This window comes from Apodemus sylvaticus, chromosome 5, assembly GCF_947179515.1.
Source record: "Apodemus sylvaticus chromosome 5, mApoSyl1.1, whole genome shotgun sequence".
NCBI classification, from domain to species: domain Eukaryota; kingdom Metazoa; phylum Chordata; class Mammalia; order Rodentia; family Muridae; genus Apodemus; species Apodemus sylvaticus.
Genome location: NC_067476.1, coordinates 152,494,516 through 152,514,919, shown reverse-complemented (window position 1 = coordinate 152,514,919; position 20,404 = coordinate 152,494,516). Strand labels below are relative to the sequence as shown.

The window sequence follows — 20,404 nt, the reverse complement described above, 5'->3', positions numbered from 1 at the left end:
ACACACACACACACACACACACGAGAGAGAGAGAGAGAGAGAGAGAGAGAGAGAGAGAGAGACAGAGACAGAGACAGAGACAGAGACACAGAGATCCTCTGCCTTCAAATTAAGAATAGCTAGCCGGGTGGTGGTGGCACACGCCTGTAATCCCAGCAGCACTTGGGAGGCAGAGAAAGGCAGATTTCTGAGTTGGAGGCCAGCCTGGTCCACAGAATGAGTTCCAGGACAGCCAGAGCTATACACACCTGTCTTGAAAAAACCAAATCCAAACAAACAAAGCCCAAAAAACAAAGAAACAAACAAACAAAGAATAAAAGCTGTGCAGAGGTGGTACATGTCTATAATACCAGTACTTGGGAGGCAGGGACAGGTAGATTTCAAGTCCATTCTGGTCTATGGGGAGCTGGCTCACTGGTTAAGAGCACAGACTTAGTTCAAGCATGTGGTGGCTCAACCATCTGTAATGGGATCCAATGCCCTCTTTTGGTGTGTCTGAAGACAACAACAATGTACTGTTTTACAGTACATAAATAAATGTTAAAATTTATACATACATAAAATAAATAAATCTTAAACCAGGTCTAGCACTAGGCCTCTGGAGTCTGTGTAGGAGGACTGCTTTGAGGCCGGCTTAGAAAGCAGTATGAGACCTGGATGGAAGTCTACCAGTGAACCCAGAAGGGCTGCAGGTCAGGCTGGAACCCATCAGCTGCCAGTGGAGAAGCCAAGATCAGAAGACAATGGTCTCACCCCCCCATCACCCGCCCCAAGAGTGAGTCAGTCAATTGTGCAGCCACAGGAAAACAAACCCTTCCCCACGCTCTCGGCGGGAATACTCACCACAGCTTAGTGTACTCTGTGTCCATCATTGGTGGACACTCTGTGAGTAATTTGGTTATGCCAACTGCACAGATTTTTTTCTCCACATTTCCAGATACCTTTTGAATCTCTGGAATAATGATTTTTTCCAAAACCATTCCAAACATTCTATTAATAAAAGCAAAACAAATCTACTCAATAATAGACAAACATTATACTTAAGACAGTAAAGTAAATATAACTTATATTCATACTTAGTCACAGTTCTAAACAGTGAGAACACTCCCCGATATTAAGTCTGCCTCAGACTGACTGCTACGGTTCCTTCTGTCAGTGCTGTGCTGTGAACACCTTCTCTTAAGCAGAGTCTTTGCAGCTTTTGTGGGGAGATGAGGAGAAAAATTATTTGCTTAAAATGTTACTCAAAAATTGTTAATTTTTAAAAAAAAGTTTTTAAAAGTTGCTCAAGAAATGAAGAACATGGCTAAGATACAAAAGCAGAGCACCCGCCAGGTCGGCCTCGAGGCTCTGCCTTTCTTTGCTTAAATATCATGAAAAACATGAATGCTGCCGGTGCATTTGATCAGTCCTTGAATGAGTAACAACTCCTTCCAAGTAACTTCTCACATTCTAAATGATTCAGAATCCTTATTCCTGATGACGTGCAGAGTAGAGCAAAGGTGAGCACTCTGCTCCCTGTGAAGGGGCAGAGTCTGGCACATGAGCCTCAGATAGCCCACAATTCCTACTACCACAGCATGACTGATTTTAAAGTCAGTCTGCAATGGCTGCAGTGTTGTCCACAGAACTTCCCCTAACCCAGCCCCCTACTCATCTGTTAGCCTTCCTTGCCCTATGGGTCATACAACTAAACACATTCTTTTCACAAAGTCAGAACCAAATTTCACCAACTGCAAGGTTGTCTGTCACTGCTGCCAGGCTGTGGCCCCTGCACAAAGTGTCTCAGACACCGAGCAGAGAATGACAGAAGACAAACACTTTGAAAATGTGGACATCAGCTTTTCTATGTCCATACCGCCATACACTATCCCTAAACCAGAACACAACAGCCACCACAAACACACATACTGGGTTATATTACAGAGGTATAGTCACTGTCTTCTTATAACTAAGCCACAACTTACTTTGGTTGTATGCCATCAAATATTTCTTGTAATGCTAGTGCCCCATACTTAATGCAATATAAGTTAATAAATACTAAGAAACCTGTGGAGAGAAAACAAGAGTATCAGTAGTGACATCATTGAAATGAAACTTCCCTTCAAGTCCTCGGGGATGAACATGGACAGCGTCCGGGTTCAACGCCTGTCTCCGAGTCGCCCCCCCCAGAGAGAAGCCCCATGTTTATATCACAGAGCTTTACTTGAAATCCCCAACCTACACCTCTCCCACATACATTACTATTTCTACTGAAAATGTTTCTTTCCCTAAATCAGACGTTGGAACATAATACATTTCAAACTAAGTTAGTGTTTGGGATACACAATTTTTTTCAGGTACTCTATATGTAATGTTTATGACTGATAAGAATTTTTGCCCATAGCCAGAGTCTCAAAATTCGTGTCCCAACCCTTTCTAAATGACGTGCTTACTCTTGATAAACTTGGTGGTCTTGGAGTTTTGCAGTCTCTGGAATAGTAGAATGAAGATCTGCTTCCTGTACTGGTCAACTGACTCACTAAAGGATCGAAGAGAAGCACAGAGATCAGCTCGGTCCCTTATGAGCATGTAAGAGAATCTTTGCATCAGTGCAGAGGTAAGGGACTCACGGAGGCATGTGCTCTATTATACTGTTGAGGAGATAGAACCCTTGGTGATCGTTCGCCTTGGATGCAATCAGCTTCTGGAAGACGCCCAGCAGTCCCGGCTGCAACAAAGCAGATGGACAGTGAGTGCTCAGGAGGGATTGCCTGCACGGGCTCCGCGGGCTGCTCTTTTGGAAAGTGGCTCCTACTGGACAATGTGACCAGAGAAGGCAGTGGAGTGGTGGAGTGAGAATCGGGAGGCATAGGAACCAAAGATGACTTTGAACTTTTAATTTCCTGCCTTCATCCTCCAAAGCTGGAATTACATCTGTGTGCAACCATCCCAGCCTTTTCCAGCTGTTATTTCTTGACTATCAAGGGGGTGGGGATGACACCCTCTTACTGTGCGCTACCCTGGTGCTGTCTCAACTCTGTTAATTCTGCTTCCTGGGGGTGGGGGGTAGGCTGCCTCAGACTAGGAGTGGGTCACATCCACATACTCAGGTGATTTCATGTGAACCTTCTTCCCATTCTAACTGGTCAAATAAAGGCTAGAGCCTGTGATTGGGCAGAGGAAGGGTAAGGTGGGGCTGGAGCTTTTAGGGAGGAAAAGGAAAAGAAAAGAGGAGGAAGGAAGGAAGATGGAGCAGAACCACACGGTCTGGAGAAGCTGCAAATAGCAAGGGATCTCATAGCTGGGGAATAGAGCAGTATAGTCATAGACCTGCCCAATCTAGGCATATAGCTTATAATAACTGAGTTATATGTTTTTTGCATGGGCTTATTGGAGTTGGAGACTTACTTTCAACACCTTCTTACCACAATAAGCCACTGAAATTAAATCTTGAAATTAACCTATTGACCCTTATAGATATAATTACCAAATAATAGCTGATATCAATAAAGTACACATACCATTTTTATTAACCACATCTCATTTCATAGAATTATTGTAAGCAAAAATATTTAAAAACTGCTCCCCCTTGTTTTTCAAAATCTCTTGAAAAGCTAAGTTCTTTATAAGTAACCAGACTCACAATCTTGTCGGCCGCAGCGGTCGCTATTGTGCTTGAGCCCCGCTCTAAGAATGCCTGGAGCAGCCTCACGAGAGCAGGGATGTTCCCTGTTCGTTCCCAGAGAACTGGCTGAAGGAGGTGGGGAAACAAGGCCATATAGGAAGATGGGATATCATTTTTATGAGTTTCCAGAAGTAAAGACATCACTTGAAAGACGTATGGGATAAACTCTGTTGAAGAAATGAAGAGCTGTTAGCGGCAGCCAGCAGGGCCCTGGCACTAGGACAGGGCTTTCTAATCAGCCAATCGCTCACAGCATGAGGATAAGGAGGGTTTACCTTGTACATCATTTTGTAAGATCTCAGTGAACACTAGAAACAGAGCCTCCTCAAAATTCACAACAGCAGCAGGGTTGGCTTTGCAGGTTATTCTGATAGACAAGCATATTGCTTCAAACATGTAGTGGTTGAAATGAGGCTTGCTGGGATTCTGAAATAATAAAAACAGTAAAAGACCATCTCATCTCAATCATGCAAGTAACTATATTATATATCACCCAGAGCAGAACATGCCTGACCCTCCTAAAAACAGGTAAAATATTTGTCAGCTCCTTTTAAAACATCAGAATTAATGCTAGGCGTGGTGGAACACACCTTGAGTACTAGGCAGAAACAGGCCGATTTCCCTGAGCTCCAGGCCTATTCCGCCTATTCCATCTACATAGCTAGGCCCAGGTAAGCCAGGGCTACATACTGAGACCCTGTTTTGGGGGCTGTCCTGAATCTAGCTCTGTAGACCAGGTTGATCTTATCTATCCTCCTGCCTCTGCCTCCAGAGTAATAGCAGTAAACATATGTACCACCACATCGGTTATGAGACTGTCTTAACAAAATTAAATAGTGGGATGGCTGAAGATATGGCTCAGTAAATAAAACATTGGCTGATCCTGTAGAGGGCCTGGCTGTTTTCCAGCATTCATGTGGTGGCCTACAACCATCTGTAAACTTCAATTCTGGGGGATCTGACACCTTCTGACCTTGGTGGGCATCTGGTATGAGCATGGTGCACAGACACACAAACAGGCAAATACACACATTTAAAAAAAAAAAAAGTGGACTGAAGAGATGGCTCAGCAGTTAAGAGCACTGACTGCTCTCAAAGGTCCTGAGTTCAAATCCCAGCAACCACATGGTGGCTCACAACCATCTGTAATGGGATCTGATGCCCTCTTCTGGTGTGTCTGAAGACAGCACAGTGTACTTAGATATAATAATGAATAAACATTTTTTTTTAAAAAAAGTAAATCAGCATTAAGAAAGAAGGAAAAAACAAAACAGAAATAAACCTGTGCTTGTCATTTTATTTATTTGGGAGTGGAAGTGCATGATGAACCCAGGCCTACACACACTCTGGGCAAATGCTTGGTTACTAAGCTAGGTTCTTTACAGTTCCTTTGGAGCACACACGCCTCAGCATAGCTCTGTGAGTTGTCTCAAGCTCGTGTGTCCTAGGAGAGCCGCACTGTAGGCAGTGGCAAGGGCATGCTCTGACCCTGCCTCCGCTGAACCTTGCACACAGGCTGCCAATCCTCTACAGCAACTTTCGAGTTTTATTAAATAACAAAATCCTATTTTCTCAATTTTCTACAGAGTGAGTTCCAGGAGAGCCAGGGCTATACAGAGTAACCCTGTCTCAAAAAAACAAAAAAACAAAACAAAACAAAAACAAAAAACAAAAAAACACAAACACACACACACAAAAAAAACAAAACCAACCAACCAAACAAACAAACAAAAGAAAAAAAAAATCTCACTAGGTGTGCTTTTATTCCCAGTGCCATTAAAGTAGGTTGGTAATCTCTGCATTTGAGGCTACCATGATATATATAGAAAGATCTCAAAAACAAACAAAAAAACCTGACTGTTGCCCTTAAACTTTTATAAATTCAGTAGCCAAGTCTGTGTATGAATAAATAAAATTATTGGTCAATGAATTTTACTATTATTATTGTTTTAAGACAGGATTTCTCTGTGTAGCAAAGAACTTTACGTAACGGAAATAAACGCAAGGAAGAACAGACATGGAAGTCTGTCATTTTCTATAAACCATTAGTGCAGATCCTACCTTACTCCACTTAAAATAAATGCAGGGTGATGCACTTTCTTAATTTCACAGTGTCATCTGTCCATTTTGTTATGAGAACATACACTGTCCATTGGCTTCTGAGCCCACACTGACAGGTTGTACATTTCCAGCCCACTGTGGATCCCAGACGGTCTTTCACAAAAGTATACCAACGTGAGGACAGAAGAACGCATGGACCTCCTACAACACCTGGTGCCAAAGGGACTCTGAGCCCAGCAGTTTACAGGAAGTTAAAATCAATCCCATGGGCTGACAAGCTCACATTCTGCGCGCGTACACACACACAGAGCAAATGTTCATAAAAGGCAGGCTAGGTTCTTAGCTGGCTGTTACCTTACTAACAGCCAACAGCTTCTGTGTGAGCTGAGTGATCAGAGTAGGGATATAGGGGATGATGGCTTCTTGCAGGAGGGAGAAACTTCTCATGATAGCTGTAAAATATAAAAGCAGACAGACAGTTCAGTCAATCATTAAAATAAAAGTGACTGGAGAAAAGGGCCACTAATTCATCAAATAAAAACCTAAGGTGCTTAGGTATCTCTTCATACACTTAAAAGTATTTCTTTTGTATCAGGCTTAGGTGGAAAATACTAAAGCACTTCTACAAGACCCAAAGGTTAAAGAATTTAAAAGGGGACAAGGGAAATATTACTAGACGAGTAAAGAAGCAGACAGGAAGGAGCATGCAGTGGTCAGGACAGACATCCAGAACATTTAGGAAACAGATGTACTATTTTCTTTTAATTAGAAACCACTAGCAGAACCATTATCCATGGTCTCAAAGAAACACAGTCTCAGCTCAAAGGAAACTAAAAGAAAACGTCAGCTACCGATCCTCGTATCATGTTAAAATGCTAAACATGAATGCAGAGTCACATATACATCATACACTCCCTTAGGGAGTTCCTTTGGAAAGCGTGTATCATGATTTTGAAAACAATAGAGACCTCTGAGATGTGGCAGTGAGAGAGATTGCTCCAGAAGGAGAAGCTGGCCCCAGCCTTCCTGGGGCAGGCAGCACATGGCAGTCATTGCTCCAACAACCCCAGGGTTCCCTGCAGCTGGCCCTGCTCTACCACACTCAGCAGAGTCAACAGACACTATTTCATGAGCTAATATGAAATAACTCTGAAAATAACTCTATGAAAGGAAAAATTAAATTTTGCTACAGATCTAAAGTAAAACGTTTTTAAAAAAATGTTAGTTAACAAAGTAACATTTAAAAAAAAAAGCAGAACTTTTTTGTATAAACGGACAGTACCTGATTCTTGAAGTGTGGAACCTGATGTGTAACTACAGTGTTTACCTTGTAATCTGAGGTTAGATAGTTATGGTCTGAACACCAGGGAAACAGCCTACCTTTCATAATATATTCATTTTCTGAAGAGCCAGGAAGTGTGAGAGCTTTGAAAAGGTTTGTTAGCAGAATCTCAACAAACGGTGCGATTTCTGCAGCTGTAAAACTATAAATGAGAAAACAGCTTTCAGTCACTATCAACCCTCAGCTTTCCACCTCGGAGTGCCCTGGGCAAATACTACATCACACTTCTTGGCATAAGATAAGCCATCTCTCAGCACTGACAGGTGTGCGCACCTCTAGGAAGTAGCTGCTTACATGCGCTCATGCTAAGTTCCTAATTAGAAACAACAGGGTCAAGCCTGACTGAACAAATAAACCCACCAGGGGAGCTCAGTGTCCTCTCAATCCAGTCCTCTTGGCTCCTATCTACAGCCAGAGAACAGCGCCCACAATCAGGAGGAGGGTTTCAGCCACCTTCCTTTCTCGAAGGTGCAGCAAATGATTTCTGCATTTACATCTGGGCCTAAAGGTGCCTCCCAGGATGTGCCTTCCTCCTGAGTGGCCACTGAGATCATGTGTGCTCAAGGCTGGGTGAAGAACAGAGCCAGAGTCTGTGTTCCCTGTCACACTTGGCTTTAAGAATTAACACTGAAAAACGGTCTGAAGTCATGCAGAGCCCTCCTCTGCATCTCACCCGGCATCAGACCACAAGAGCTACTTTCCTGACACCCTAAGAATGATTCAACTCAAGTGTCTCAGAGCTGAGAACAAGAGCGTTAAGTGCAGCAGCAGTTGGGAGACCCTGCAGACACAGGCTGCCACACACAGTCTAAAGAAGCCTATTGCTTTACTCTCAATAAATACTCAAGTCTCCATGTTTCCCTCTCTCCTTTGGCTGCTAGAAGACTCCAAATAAAACCAGCAGGCTCATCATTGTACCAGGCCTCCTGATATACGTTTGTTTGTTTTCATTAACCTCACCATTGTTATTTTACGCTGCTCTAATTCATTAACAGAATGAGTCTATTTTGTGAGTTGTCTTACATCCTTTTGGAAAGAGAAGTTAAATGAATAAAAATTACACATATATTTCCTAAATACTAATGACATTATGAAAACATCCAGAGAGGTATACCCTCTGCCCTAAGGTAACGAGTACAGGGAGGACTCAGGAATCAAGTACTCACAGAGTGCTGTTGTTTGGCCCTCTCATGGTGAACAGCCTTTCCAGAGCATGTGCGGCGTAAGTGTGGACAACAATGCTCTCGGCCTCCAGGTGACTAATCAAGAGAGGAATAGAGACTAGAAGGTGCTCTTTTGGTACCTGAAAAATATTAACATATCTTCTAAATCCAATGCTACTTTTTAGTAAACAAAATGGAAAAACACTGCGATGACTTTAAAAACCAGGACCACACCTACCCCTGTTGTGTCATGAAAGGATACTGTTGAGGAGATCTGAATGGCTGGGTCCTCTGTCACTTTTAAAGAATATTTACTCAATGTGTGTTGAGTGTGTACTGTGTGCATTCAGGGGCCTGCAGTCAGATCCCCTGGAACTGAAGTACAGACAGGCATGAGCCCCTTCTCTAGACATTAGCCCTATTATTCCCATCCCCCCACAATTCTTTTCTGAACTCATATGAAGGCAGAATCTTAAAATAAGTGAGCATACCAAAATATTGATAAACAGCTTTCTACAATTTTAAGAACCACACTTTAAAATAATTCAGTTATTTTACATGTGGTAGTTAAAAGTGTGTGTGTGTTTGTGTGTTTGAGCACATGGAGGAGAGAGCACATCTTGCAGGAGACACCACTCTTCTATGTGGATTTTCAAAATTGAACTCCAGTTTCTAGCCTTGGCCACAGATGCCTTTACCAGCTGAGTCATCTTGCTGGCTCAGTACTGGAAGTATCTAACTAGATAGTCTGTCAAGAAAGATGGCTCAGAGATTAAAAACACTAACTGCTCTTCTAGAGGACCCAGGTCCAGTTTCCAGCATTCACACAGTGGCTCACAACCATCTGTAACACCAGTACCAGGGAATCTGATGCCATCTTCTGACAGCCAAGGGCACTAGGCACACATGTGGTCTACATACATATGTAGTAGGCAAAACACTCACACACACAACATAAATTTAAAACACCCTGTACTTCCATGTTAGGGTAAATTAAGGAAGTAAGTATAAATAGAACATGACTAAAGTTACAGAAAAGGTGAGGACAGTGGTACATATTTTTAAGGAGTATCTGAAATTTAAGTCAGACTTGGTCTCATGGTGAGTCCCAAGCCAGTCTAGGTAAACTGTAGGATACTGTTGTGAAGATAATGCAAAACCCAAATCAAGAGAAAAATATTTCCTACAGTGATTTATTTCCTTTCCAATTTTCCCTGAGGAGAAGCCTAGAAGCAGTAACACTTCATTGGCAACAACCCTGATGCCGTTCAGTGGTTTTTCCTGAGTTGCTGTTTTCCTTTGAGACAGGACATCCTTAAGTGGCCCTGACTGGTCTAGGCCTTGCTTATGGGGGCTATCCTGCCTTTGCCTCTCAGACTCCTGGGATTACGTGTATGGGCAGCCATAGCTGGCTTCGCCAGTGGTCTTTAAATTTCCACCTTTAGAGGGGCTAGCCAGGTCTAGGCAGGAAATGTACAATGTGAATCTGGAACATCTTTTCATTTGAGAAAAACTCTCAATGACTTTAGAGTCTGTATCAAGAAGATACAGAACCTACATGCCAGAGACCTGTTAGCCAAAAACAGGCAGCGAAAACATTCTAAAGCCCGAATAAGGAAGATAACCTGCAAGACTATGTTCTCAGCCGGGCAGTGGTGGCGCACGCCTGTAATCCCAGCCCTCTGGGAGGCAGAGGCAGGCGGGATTTCTGAGTTCGAGGACAGCCAGGGCTTTACAGAGAAACCCTGTCTCAAAAAAAAAAAAAAAAAAAATCCAAAAAAACCCCCAAAAACAAAAGAATATGTTCTCTATAGAGACAGATAATATTATCTATTGACAACATTGTAGTAATGTTAAAATACAGCAAAAATCATGAGGGTTATATTTTGGAAGTAAACCTTAGAATATGCAAAACATCAAAATGTTATATAAGGGTTGATGATAGCTTTTCCCCTGAACCCATTGATAACCTACTATTTCTAAAAGTGGATAGCTGTCATTGTATGCTTTAATAACACAAATAATAAAACATGAATAATATGACAAAGTACATCCATGACGTATTTCTCCTCTCTTGGGAGAAATCAAGCTGCCAGCTCCAAAAAGATGGAAATACAGATGCTTGAGGCCATGACCGACATCCACCCCATCCACACGGCAGGCAAGAGAGGACTGCTCCATCCGCTTGTCTTCTGACCTCTGTTCCTACACTGCGGCATGCCCATCCACCCCATACATGTATTAATTCAAACCAGACTAGAGGATCCAGACACTACCGTGAGGACGCACTAAGCCAGAAGCAGAATGTGCACACTGCACTTTATGTGGATCATCCAACAATAAGGTAAGTAGAGCTTACTCCAGGGCAAGGCAGGACACACCAGATAGGAGAACTAAAGCCACCTGTGCAGAGTTCCGGTCAGTCTTTTTTTTTTTATTAAGTTTATTTTATGCATATGTATACACCATTGCTCTCTTCAGAAAAAACCAGATCTCATTACAGATGGTTGTGAGCCACCATGTGGGTGCTGGAAACTGAATTCAGGACCTCTGGAAGAGCAGTCGGTGCAATTAACTGCTGAGCCATCTCTCCAGCCCAGGACCATCTTTAATACAACTATGAAAGAACACGAGATACAAAGAGGACTATATGGATCAACAACACATCAGGACACTTCCGTAGCACGTGTGAGCCCGTGGCTTCAGTCCTCAGGACAAGGGAAAAAGACAAGATAATTAAGGGAAATTAAGTATCACATGGAATCACAGGTTACTAAAGAATTTTTTTGGCTAGATGTAGATGTCCAATATTGATTACACAGTAGACTAAAGAAGTCGCTACATAAAACAAACTCAAGGTTGGGGACAGGGGGGTAGTACTACTTACTTGATTCCTAAAAATCATAATATATTTGATACCATCAGCTTTAAGCACAGGAAACTCATTCACTGTTTGAAAAAAACAAACACAAAAACCACAATTACTTAGGATCTAAAGATTACTCACAAATGAGACATCAGAGCTTAGACAAGCTACTCCTGGTCAAGTGACCAGAGCTGGCTGATGTGCATGAATGTCATTGTCCCAACAATTAAGTTGTCTGAACTCAATTCACTCAGCTGAGATTTACTTTCAATTCCTCTAGAGAAAACAAAACAAATTAGTGATGATAAAATACTGGTCAACATTAACTATAAAGCCAGCAAATGAAACTCATTAGAATATTGCTGAACCTCATGTGGAATTAAAGGCATGCTCCACCATGTCTAGCTATATATAAGCCTACAAAAACTGTTAAAAGAACTATCTCAATTTATGTTAGCACACACTCAAACACAGAAAAGTTCCTTGCCATCTAACATCCTTTGAAACTAAATTTGATTTTTTTTTTTTACTTGTTTTTGGAAATAGAATCTCATCTATCACCATCTGGCCCTGAACTTGTCTTGTTGCTTTTCAAAGTCTCTGAACTATTACTCCTGCCTCAGCTTTAAAAAGGTGGGATTGCTGGGCCTTGGTGGCGCACACCTTTAATCTCAGAACTTGGGAGGCAGAGGCAGGTGAGTCTCTTTGAGTTTGAGGCCAGCCTGGCCTACAGAGAAAGTTTTAGGACAGACAAAAAAAATTAAAAAAATAAATAAATTAAAAAAAAAAAAAACCTGCTTGGAAAAGCCAAAAAGAAACAAACAAATAAAAACATATTCTTGCCGGGCTGTGGTGGCGCACGCCTGTAATCCCAGCACTCTGGGAGGCAGAGGCAGGCGGATTTCTGAGTTCGAGGCCAGCCTGGTCTACAGAGTGAGTTCCAGGACAGCCAGGGCTACACAGAGAAACCCTGTCTCAAAAAACCAAATCCAAAAAAAAAAAAAAACCCACCCCCCCCCCAAAAAAAAACCCACAAACAAACCATATTCTTGTCAAGTTAGTTTTACAGACAGCAGCAAGGGAACCATGTAATAATTGCCAATAACATGAACAAGATAGAGCCCCTGAGTTACTACTGCAAAAAGTGAAGGTATAACATTTAAGTTACAGAAAAGAAACAAACTCACAAAACTCACCATTATTTGATTTTAAATCAGGAAGTATGTGATTCACAAAAAATTCAGTTAGGTTTACAAGTTCATTGGCTTGCGTGATTCCATGCTGAAAGTAAATACATGACAGTAAAATAACAGTACCAGAAACAGGACCAATTTCAGTAAGGCACATCAAAGCTGGAGATGAATACTTCATTAAATAAATCCTCTATTTTATGAGTATGAATGTTTGCCTTCATGTATGTCAGGTGCTGATTAAGCCAGAAAAGGTTGTCTAGTTCCATACAAGTTACAAATGGCTGTGACCCAGCATGTAGGTGCTGGGATTTCAACCCAGGTCCTCTAGAAGAACAGCCAGAGTTCTTAACCACTAGGCCATCCCATCGTTCCATCCAGCTTTTCCTTTTTCTTTTTTGAACCAGGGTCTGACTATGTAACCCTGGCTAGTCTTCAGTTCAGGGCTGAAATTCTCTCCATCCCAGAGCCAACACACAACCTCCTAAAGAAAGCAGCTATGTCATGTTCTATACAAGATCTCTACATGAGTCCGCGGTGAGCCAGCTCACCTACATGAACACTGTGAAGAGTTTATTAAGAGCAACAGGCTCCATTAGCAGAAATACATCGTTTCTTTGAGTCCTGTGGCTGCCAATGTGTTTCAGAAACAAAGCCACCAAGAAAAGCTGTACCTTCTGTGTTTGGGCTTTCGATGCCAAAGATGTAACAAGGTAAATAGCTGCGTCTTTGTGTTTCCAGTTGACAGAAGGATTTTTTGCATATTCCTGGAGCATGGAATTAACATAACCAGAGAAGATTCCTGTCACAGGACCTTCAAAAAATTTGCATAATCCTCGTACAAGATCACAAGCAGCCCTGCGTCTAGTATCAATATCTATAAAACCGAAAGAAAATGTATCTTGGGAAAAAGAAACAACCAGTCCAGAAACTATCAGCAACACACAAAAAGAACCTATTTTTTCCTCTAAGATACGGAAATAAGAATGAGGCTAAAGTGGTCATACTATCATAAATCCTACAGAGAATATTTTGACAAGACAGAGGTTTAACACTTCTTTGGTTTTGTTTTCTAATAGGGACTGAACCCAAGTAATCAATGTAAGAATTGATATGTAGGATGAGTCTCTAAGAACTGAGTTTTTGAGACAGGATACCATACAGCATGAGCTTTGCTGCGTATGGTGTGCCCACACATGTATGTTCTATGCATGCAAAGATATTCTGTGTAGTCCGGCAGCGGTGGCTCTCACACCTTTAATCCCAGCACTTGGGAGGCAGAGGCAGGTGGATTTCTGAGTTAGAGGCCAGCCTGGTCTACAGAGTGAGTTCCAGGACAGCCAGGGCTACACAGAGAAACCCTGTCTCAAAAAAAAAACAAGACAAAACAAAAGATACCAGAAGTCAATTTAAGTATCTTCCTTAATCCCTTTACACTTTGAAAAAATTTTGTGTATATATGTTAGTGTGAGAGAGGAAGGGGAGCTTTGGGAGGAGGGAGGGAAGGGACTGACTGACGAAGTGGTAGGGTTAAAGAAGGAACACATTCCTAATAAAAGCTGAAAGTATAGTCTTAGTTACTTCTCACATTAGCAAGACAAAGCTTTATAATTGGCTGGCTAGGTGACTATTAACTGAAAACCCAAACATACCAGAGCCTTCCAAATCTCTCCTTATGTACTCCTCAGAATTATCTTCAAAGGCTTCTTCATCGGCAGCTGAAGAGAAAGGTGGTCATTTAACACAGCTTCCAGAGAACACAAGCTATCAAGTTCTACACCCAAGCCAGCAAAACAGCTTTGTTTTACAAGCAAAGTTTTCTTTCACTGTGACAGCAGAGAATTGGGCAAACTATAGTTGTAATAAAGAATAAGGCTCATAAGCTACACTTTCACCTCCAGCACGCACAAGTTCAAGCATTGTTCTAGGAATATCTTCTATGTTGCCAATAAAGACATTAAAACAAAACCTAACTATATTCACTATGATTTGATAAATCATTTTGGTAATAAAAACATGTAGTAGGGTAGACATTATCAGAATAAAGATATATCCTTCAACTGTGGCTTAAAAACCCACAAACAGAACAAATGTCACATTACATTATCCTTAGGTTCCTTGCCCTGTTGCAGCTGGTATCTGAGAAGCCTTGGGCAAGTGATGGACAACACAATCCTGAACCTGCCTAATCAAGAGGCAGAAACATGGGCTCTCCACTTTAAACAGATAAGACAGGATCAACCTTCAAGCCAACTATTTAAAAACACTTTACTTTAGTGAAACATTAAAAAATACTTATAATACTAAAATTAAACAATTTCAAGAATTGGAGACTTTATTTCTCAACATTTTTATAAAAGAAAACCCCACAACACAGGCACACACGTACACAATCATTGCAATGTTACATTTTCTACCTTTGTATAGAAACCACGCAATAATGAGAGGCCACAAGTTTTATCTGGCAGTTTAAAAAGATTAAATCTTATAATCAAAAGAAGTCATCTTGTTAAGTTGATGCTAAAGCAAGAGGAGGAATGCAGACCGAGCTGTGGTCTTATGACCATCTCCACGGCTTGTCCACTTTAAAGAACAGCTTTTAGTCCCCTGAAAACCCTTTCCACTTTGCCATAATTACCTCTAAATTCCATGTTAGGCACAATAACTTTTTCACAGATACTTGTCAGCGTGTTCTGGTCCTCAAAAAGATTCTTATAATGTGGTCTTTCGCAAACTGAAGCCAGAAATTGAATTGCATTACTTACCAACTGAAACAAAACACAAAAATAAGAATGTATTTAAAAGCAACACTAATTTATTTCTTGTATGAAACAAACAAGTAAAGAATATGATGTCTCACCCCTCATCTTACCAAGTCATATTTAACCTCTCGCCCTGTTGTAACTAGTAAATTCCAGATAGCTGTGACAAAGCGGGGGAGGTACCGCTGGAACTCTTCGTCATATTTCTGTGCATAGAGCGCGGCATTATCACAGATCTGAGATTTTAAAAGCTCCAGTAAGCCTGCTTCCTCTTCATCCTTACATGAGAGAAAAGACAAATCTCAAATAGGCATGCACCACAAGACTGGCCCAAAATAATTCTTGAGGAGGACAAAGACTGGCGATATTTTAAATACTCACATCAGTCTGTAGGAGCTTATTATCCAGTGTCAAGAGGGTATGAAAATTGTTCATCCAAGTTTCCATATTATCTTCAAAGAATTCAGGAAGATCCTGAAGAATAACCACGGACTTGAGACTTTTGGTTAAAATGAACAGATTACTTTAACCAATTTCCCAATCATGCCAAACATTTGCCCACATCTGTAGGCTCAAGTCCAGACTTTAGTCTGAAAATTCTACTTCACCTGCAACTGTGGCAGTGGAATTCATATGCCTCTGAAAAGCACACCACAGTTCAGAGTACGTAAGTCTGGTCCCACCCACATAGCGGCTCACAGCTCCTTGTGATCTCACCCACTTCCAGCCTCCACAGGCCCCATAAACAACAAACACGGCACACATTCAGGCAAATATATTTTTAAATTAAAAAAATGTAAAAATTACATAACTATTAACTTTTGCCCCTGTGTGCATGTGTTCACACATGTGTAATCTGGGAGCTGACTTTCTGCTTCCACCATGTGTACCCTGGAGTCACAGTCCAAGGAGCACTTCTACGTGCTTTGCTATCCTAATGGCCCTCAGAAACCCAATTCTGTAATGCTGTCAATAAAACTGGGGAGATGATGAAGAAACAGCTGAGTAATTTTTAGTCCGCAGTTCCACAAAGCAGCTTGCAATTGTCTACAACTCTGGTTCTGGTGGCAAGCTACTTCTCCAACATCCAATTTTAGAAATTTTATTCAAAGCAGTTTTCACTGTGGGCCTGAGAGGGAGAGAGAAAGGCTCTGGCGGCAGTGAAAACCAGCAGCTTTGCCAGATGCACTAGAACGCAGCCTTTCCCTAGCTCTGTCACCTCCAAGAACTAGTAAAATACAACTCTGGGGTGTGTAAAGCATAGAGAAGAAAAACACCCCTACAAAACAAACCATACAAAAGGATTTACTTCCTTCTAGAACCAATGCTGGGAACGCAGCCTAGTCAGGTGGACTGTGTATTTAAAGAGGAGACAAAGAACAAAAGCAAGAAACCAAACAAACTTACCTGAAAGTTTAAACTGTAGAACAATTTTGAGATCAAGATCAAGGAAGAAAAAAGAATCCTCAGGGCAGAGGCGTCATTGGCATGGGTACTGCACAGTTCAATGGTGGCCTTGGGAAGAAATTTAGGAACATGGCTTTAGTGAATCATAAGCCAGCATGCTGAGCCCTGTGAGATTGCTTTATACTATGCTGAGACTATTCATGTTTCTTCTCCAAAGGAACCCTTTAAACAGTAGCATATATTCACTTAAGTGATTCTGAAAAATAAGGGTATGTATTTTGATCTGTTTGTAAGAACTAGTAAAGAACCCGTATTCTAACACTGACTTCATTCCCTCACCTATGTGCACACATACAACAAGTAAAACAGTTTGAATATGCACTCATTAAGAAATTCCTCAACTGCCACTGAGGGTGTCTTTAATCCTAGCATTGTGAGGCAGAGAAAGGAGTTTGGTCTATAGAGCAGTTCCAGGACAGCCAGGGCTACATGGAGAAAGTGCCTCAAAAGACAAAACAAAAAAGGAAAGGAAAGGAAAGGAAAGGAAAAGGGAAAAGGGAAAAAGGAATAAGGAAAAAGGAAAGGGGGTAAAAAAAAAAAAGAAAAACAATTCTTCTACCATTAGTTAGGTCACTATCCTAGCTGTCCCAATGGTTTTATCTAAACAATGTTCTGCTTGCTTCGACTTCTGAGTTGGAGAGTCTACAGAAGCAGAACAAGGCAGCACAGGGATGCGTTTGGGAGCCAGAGCTCTGAAGAGAACAGGGACTCTTACTCACAAGGACTATGACCCTAGTCTGACTGAGTTACAGCAGGGTGTGGTCAGGCAAGCGTGTGCTCCACATACAAGCAAGAGCACTCCAAAGTTCCAAGGAAGTCTGAGCTACTAGGAAGAGAAAATCACACAAAAAAATTGGAGTAGGATGGGGTTGGAGCAACAATGACATGCTTGAAAAGGGTTCGATCTTCAGCAACATATACACTTGTTGGGGGTAAGGCACGTACGTATGTAACCAGCTACTTGGGAGATGAAGTCTGGATCATCACAAGTTCTGGGCGATCACTGGTTACAGATTAAGTTCAAGGCTAGTTTGGCTCTACAAGACTATCTTAAAACAAATAAACAAAAGCTAGGTATAGCATACCTCATGCCATTAATACCAGCACTCAAGAGTGCAAGGGTCACTGAGTTTGAGGCCAATTTGATGTACATGCTAAGTTCTAGGCCTAACAGGGCTAAAGAGTGAGATTCTAAGAGGGGGAAAAATGTGGTGGCACCTAACTTTAATTTTGGGACTCAAAGGGCTGATGGATCCATTTGAGTCTGAAGCCAGCTTGGTTTGTATAGCAAGTTTTAGGCTACCCAGAGCTACTTCGAGTAGAAGGCTGTGAGATGACTCAGTAGCTGGTTAAGAGCACTGCAGTGGATAAGAATCTATACTTGTAGGGAATCCAACAGGCTTACACAGGGTGCACAGACATGCAGGCAGGCAAGATATTCACATACATGAAATACAGTAAATAAATCTAGACAGAGACCCTGTCTCCAAACACGTTTGTTCTCTGGCCTCCCAAACCCAATGTGCAAAACAGAAGTAGTAAATGACAGAATTTTTGTATGTTAACCCCTGATGGGCAATGATGGCTTGCACACCTTTAATCCCAGCACTCAGGCAGATCTCAGGCAGAGTTCAAGGCTAGCCTGGTCTACAGAGTGATTTTCAGGACTGTCAAGGTTCCACACAAAAACCCTGTCTCAACAAAACAAAACAAAACCAAAAAAATAAAAAACTCAACACAAAGAACACAAAACCTAAAACCCACAAAATACCAAAACCTAAAACCCACAGAATAACAAAAAGCTACAAACAGAACAAACTTTCCATACTTTGTACACTCCTACTATGTGAGCAAATGTTGCTTGATTTATTCTAGAATTTAGAATGAAAAATATGCGGGGCCGGTAGTGGCGCACACCTGTAATCCCAGCACTCTGGGAGGCAGAGGCAGGCGGATTTCAGAGTTCGAGGCCAGCCTGGTCTACAGAGTGAGTTCCAGGATAGCCAGGGCTACATAGAGAAACCCTGTCTCGAAAAAAAAAAAAATAAATAAATAAATAAAAATACACAGTAAGGTTTTTCTCAACTGGAGGCTTGGTCTGTTGCTATGAACTGTGATGTGTAAAGCTCTAGGCCTACAGTGAGTTCTCCTTTACCAGCTTATGTCGTGCAAACCTCGCTCCTTATTTAGAACACTGGTTGAATACAGATGCCTACAGACTATATACGTTGTTTTGATTTTTGAAAAATGTTACTCTACCCATAAAAAAGCCTAAGTTTGGGGCTGGAGAGATGGCTCAGTGCTTAAGAGCACTGACTGCTCTTCTGAAGGTCCTGAGTTCAAATCCCAGCAACCACATTGTGGCTCACAACCATCCATAATGAGATCTCACTCCCTCTTCTGGAGTGTCTGAAGACAGCTACAGTGAACTTAATATAATAAATAAATAAATCTTAAAGAAAATAAAGAACCTAAGCTCTACAGTTGAATAGTATTATTACACAACCAACCTCTTTACAAGCAGGGAATGAAGAACCTTCCGCCATCACAGGAGTGAGCCGTCAGCCCTGCTCCCATTTCACTACTTACATTTGTGTGATCTTGTTCAATTCATTAAGAAAAGGAGAGTGAAGTTACATTTTTTAAAACTTTATATAATTCTTTTTTTAAAAAAACGATTTATTTATTTCATGTATATGAGTACACTGTAGCTGTACAGATGGTTGTGAGCCACCATGTAGGTGCTGGGATTTGAACTCAGGATCTTCGGAAGAGCAGTCAGTGTTCTTACCTGCTGAGTCATCTCTCCAGCCCCTATGATTCTTATAAACACCAAGAACACACTAAAGAAAGTAGTTTTGTTCTAAAATATTCTAAAATATTCCTATAAAAACAGGGAAGCAGAGTAGCTTAAGGTGTGTCCAACCAGGCAGCTCATGCCTTAGCATGTCCACTTTGGCACAGGGGGGCAATTCTTCTCAAAGAAATGCTACACTATCAAACAAGTTTTTTAAAAAAAAAAATCTCAAAATTTATACATGTACTTAAGCAATGTAAAATACTAGGTGATTTTCGAGATATACCATACCTTAAATAGATTAGTCAAAGGCAAAGCAAAGGCATCCAAGACAAGTTTAATTTCAGTCCATAACTCATTTGACTTGAACTCATGGCGGTATCTAGGAAATGGAGAAGTATAAGTTAAGCATTGTTTGTTGTTCAAAGACAGATGACGGGCACCGTCAACCAGAGGTTTCTGAAGGCAAAGTACAAAGAAACATCTAAGGAGCTCACAGAAACTCGGGCAGTGTCAAATTAATGCTTGAGAAGCAAACTCCGAGAGCTGTGCAAAGATGTACACACTCAAGAGTAACACGGTACACAGCAGACACGTACAAGAGAAAGTATACTAAAAGATAAACTTAATACCTTTTAAACAGTGAGTGTGCTGTACGAAGAACTCCATTAATGACATGGAAATCTCCACTCTGAAAGCGATTCACCATTTCTGTCAACAAGTCAGGCCATTTCTGAGGGAAATCTTCTCTGCCAATAATGCTAATAGCATCACTCAACTAGGGAAGGAAAGGGTTAATGAGCAGAAAGCCACAGAGCGGAGAACCAAGCCTGGGCTAGCCCAGAAGGAAGGGGCAGCACCTGCTTCTGAATCTGCTCGGGGCTGCTCAGCATCAGGTGCACGATGTTGGCTTTGATGGCTACTCGGTCACCTTCGCAAATTTTGTTTGGTTCATCTTCAACCTATGAGCAAATATATCAACAAGCAAGTGACACCGGACCCACTCTCATGTCCATAGGAGCTTACAGATCAAATACAACTGACCGCTACCAAGGAAAATGGAGAGATGCAGCTGTTCTTCAGTTTTCA

General features: G+C 41.5%; 1 protein-coding gene across 1 annotated transcript in view; it reads right to left on the bottom strand.

Annotated features, from left to right (window-relative positions):
• Cse1l (chromosome segregation 1 like) overlaps positions 1-20,404 on the bottom strand; it is a 34,503-nt gene that overhangs the window by 2,605 nt on the left and 11,494 nt on the right. Inside the window, exons 4-23 of the mRNA XM_052184328.1 lie at positions 20,176-20,277; positions 19,948-20,093; positions 19,607-19,697; positions 16,459-16,566; positions 15,433-15,525; positions 15,162-15,329; positions 14,928-15,057; positions 13,942-14,007; positions 12,964-13,166; positions 12,296-12,380; positions 11,121-11,182; positions 8,237-8,373; positions 7,109-7,212; positions 6,083-6,180; positions 3,943-4,093; positions 3,626-3,834; positions 2,613-2,710; positions 2,436-2,521; positions 1,968-2,049; positions 844-990 (exon numbers count right to left, since the gene is read on the bottom strand). Of these exons, the coding sequence (XP_052040288.1) occupies positions 844-990; positions 1,968-2,049; positions 2,436-2,521; positions 2,613-2,710; positions 3,626-3,834; positions 3,943-4,093; positions 6,083-6,180; positions 7,109-7,212; positions 8,237-8,373; positions 11,121-11,182; positions 12,296-12,380; positions 12,964-13,166; positions 13,942-14,007; positions 14,928-15,057; positions 15,162-15,329; positions 15,433-15,525; positions 16,459-16,566; positions 19,607-19,697; positions 19,948-20,093; positions 20,176-20,277 (2,366 nt within the window). The remainder of the gene's footprint in view (positions 1-843; positions 991-1,967; positions 2,050-2,435; positions 2,522-2,612; positions 2,711-3,625; positions 3,835-3,942; positions 4,094-6,082; positions 6,181-7,108; positions 7,213-8,236; positions 8,374-11,120; positions 11,183-12,295; positions 12,381-12,963; positions 13,167-13,941; positions 14,008-14,927; positions 15,058-15,161; positions 15,330-15,432; positions 15,526-16,458; positions 16,567-19,606; positions 19,698-19,947; positions 20,094-20,175; positions 20,278-20,404) is intronic.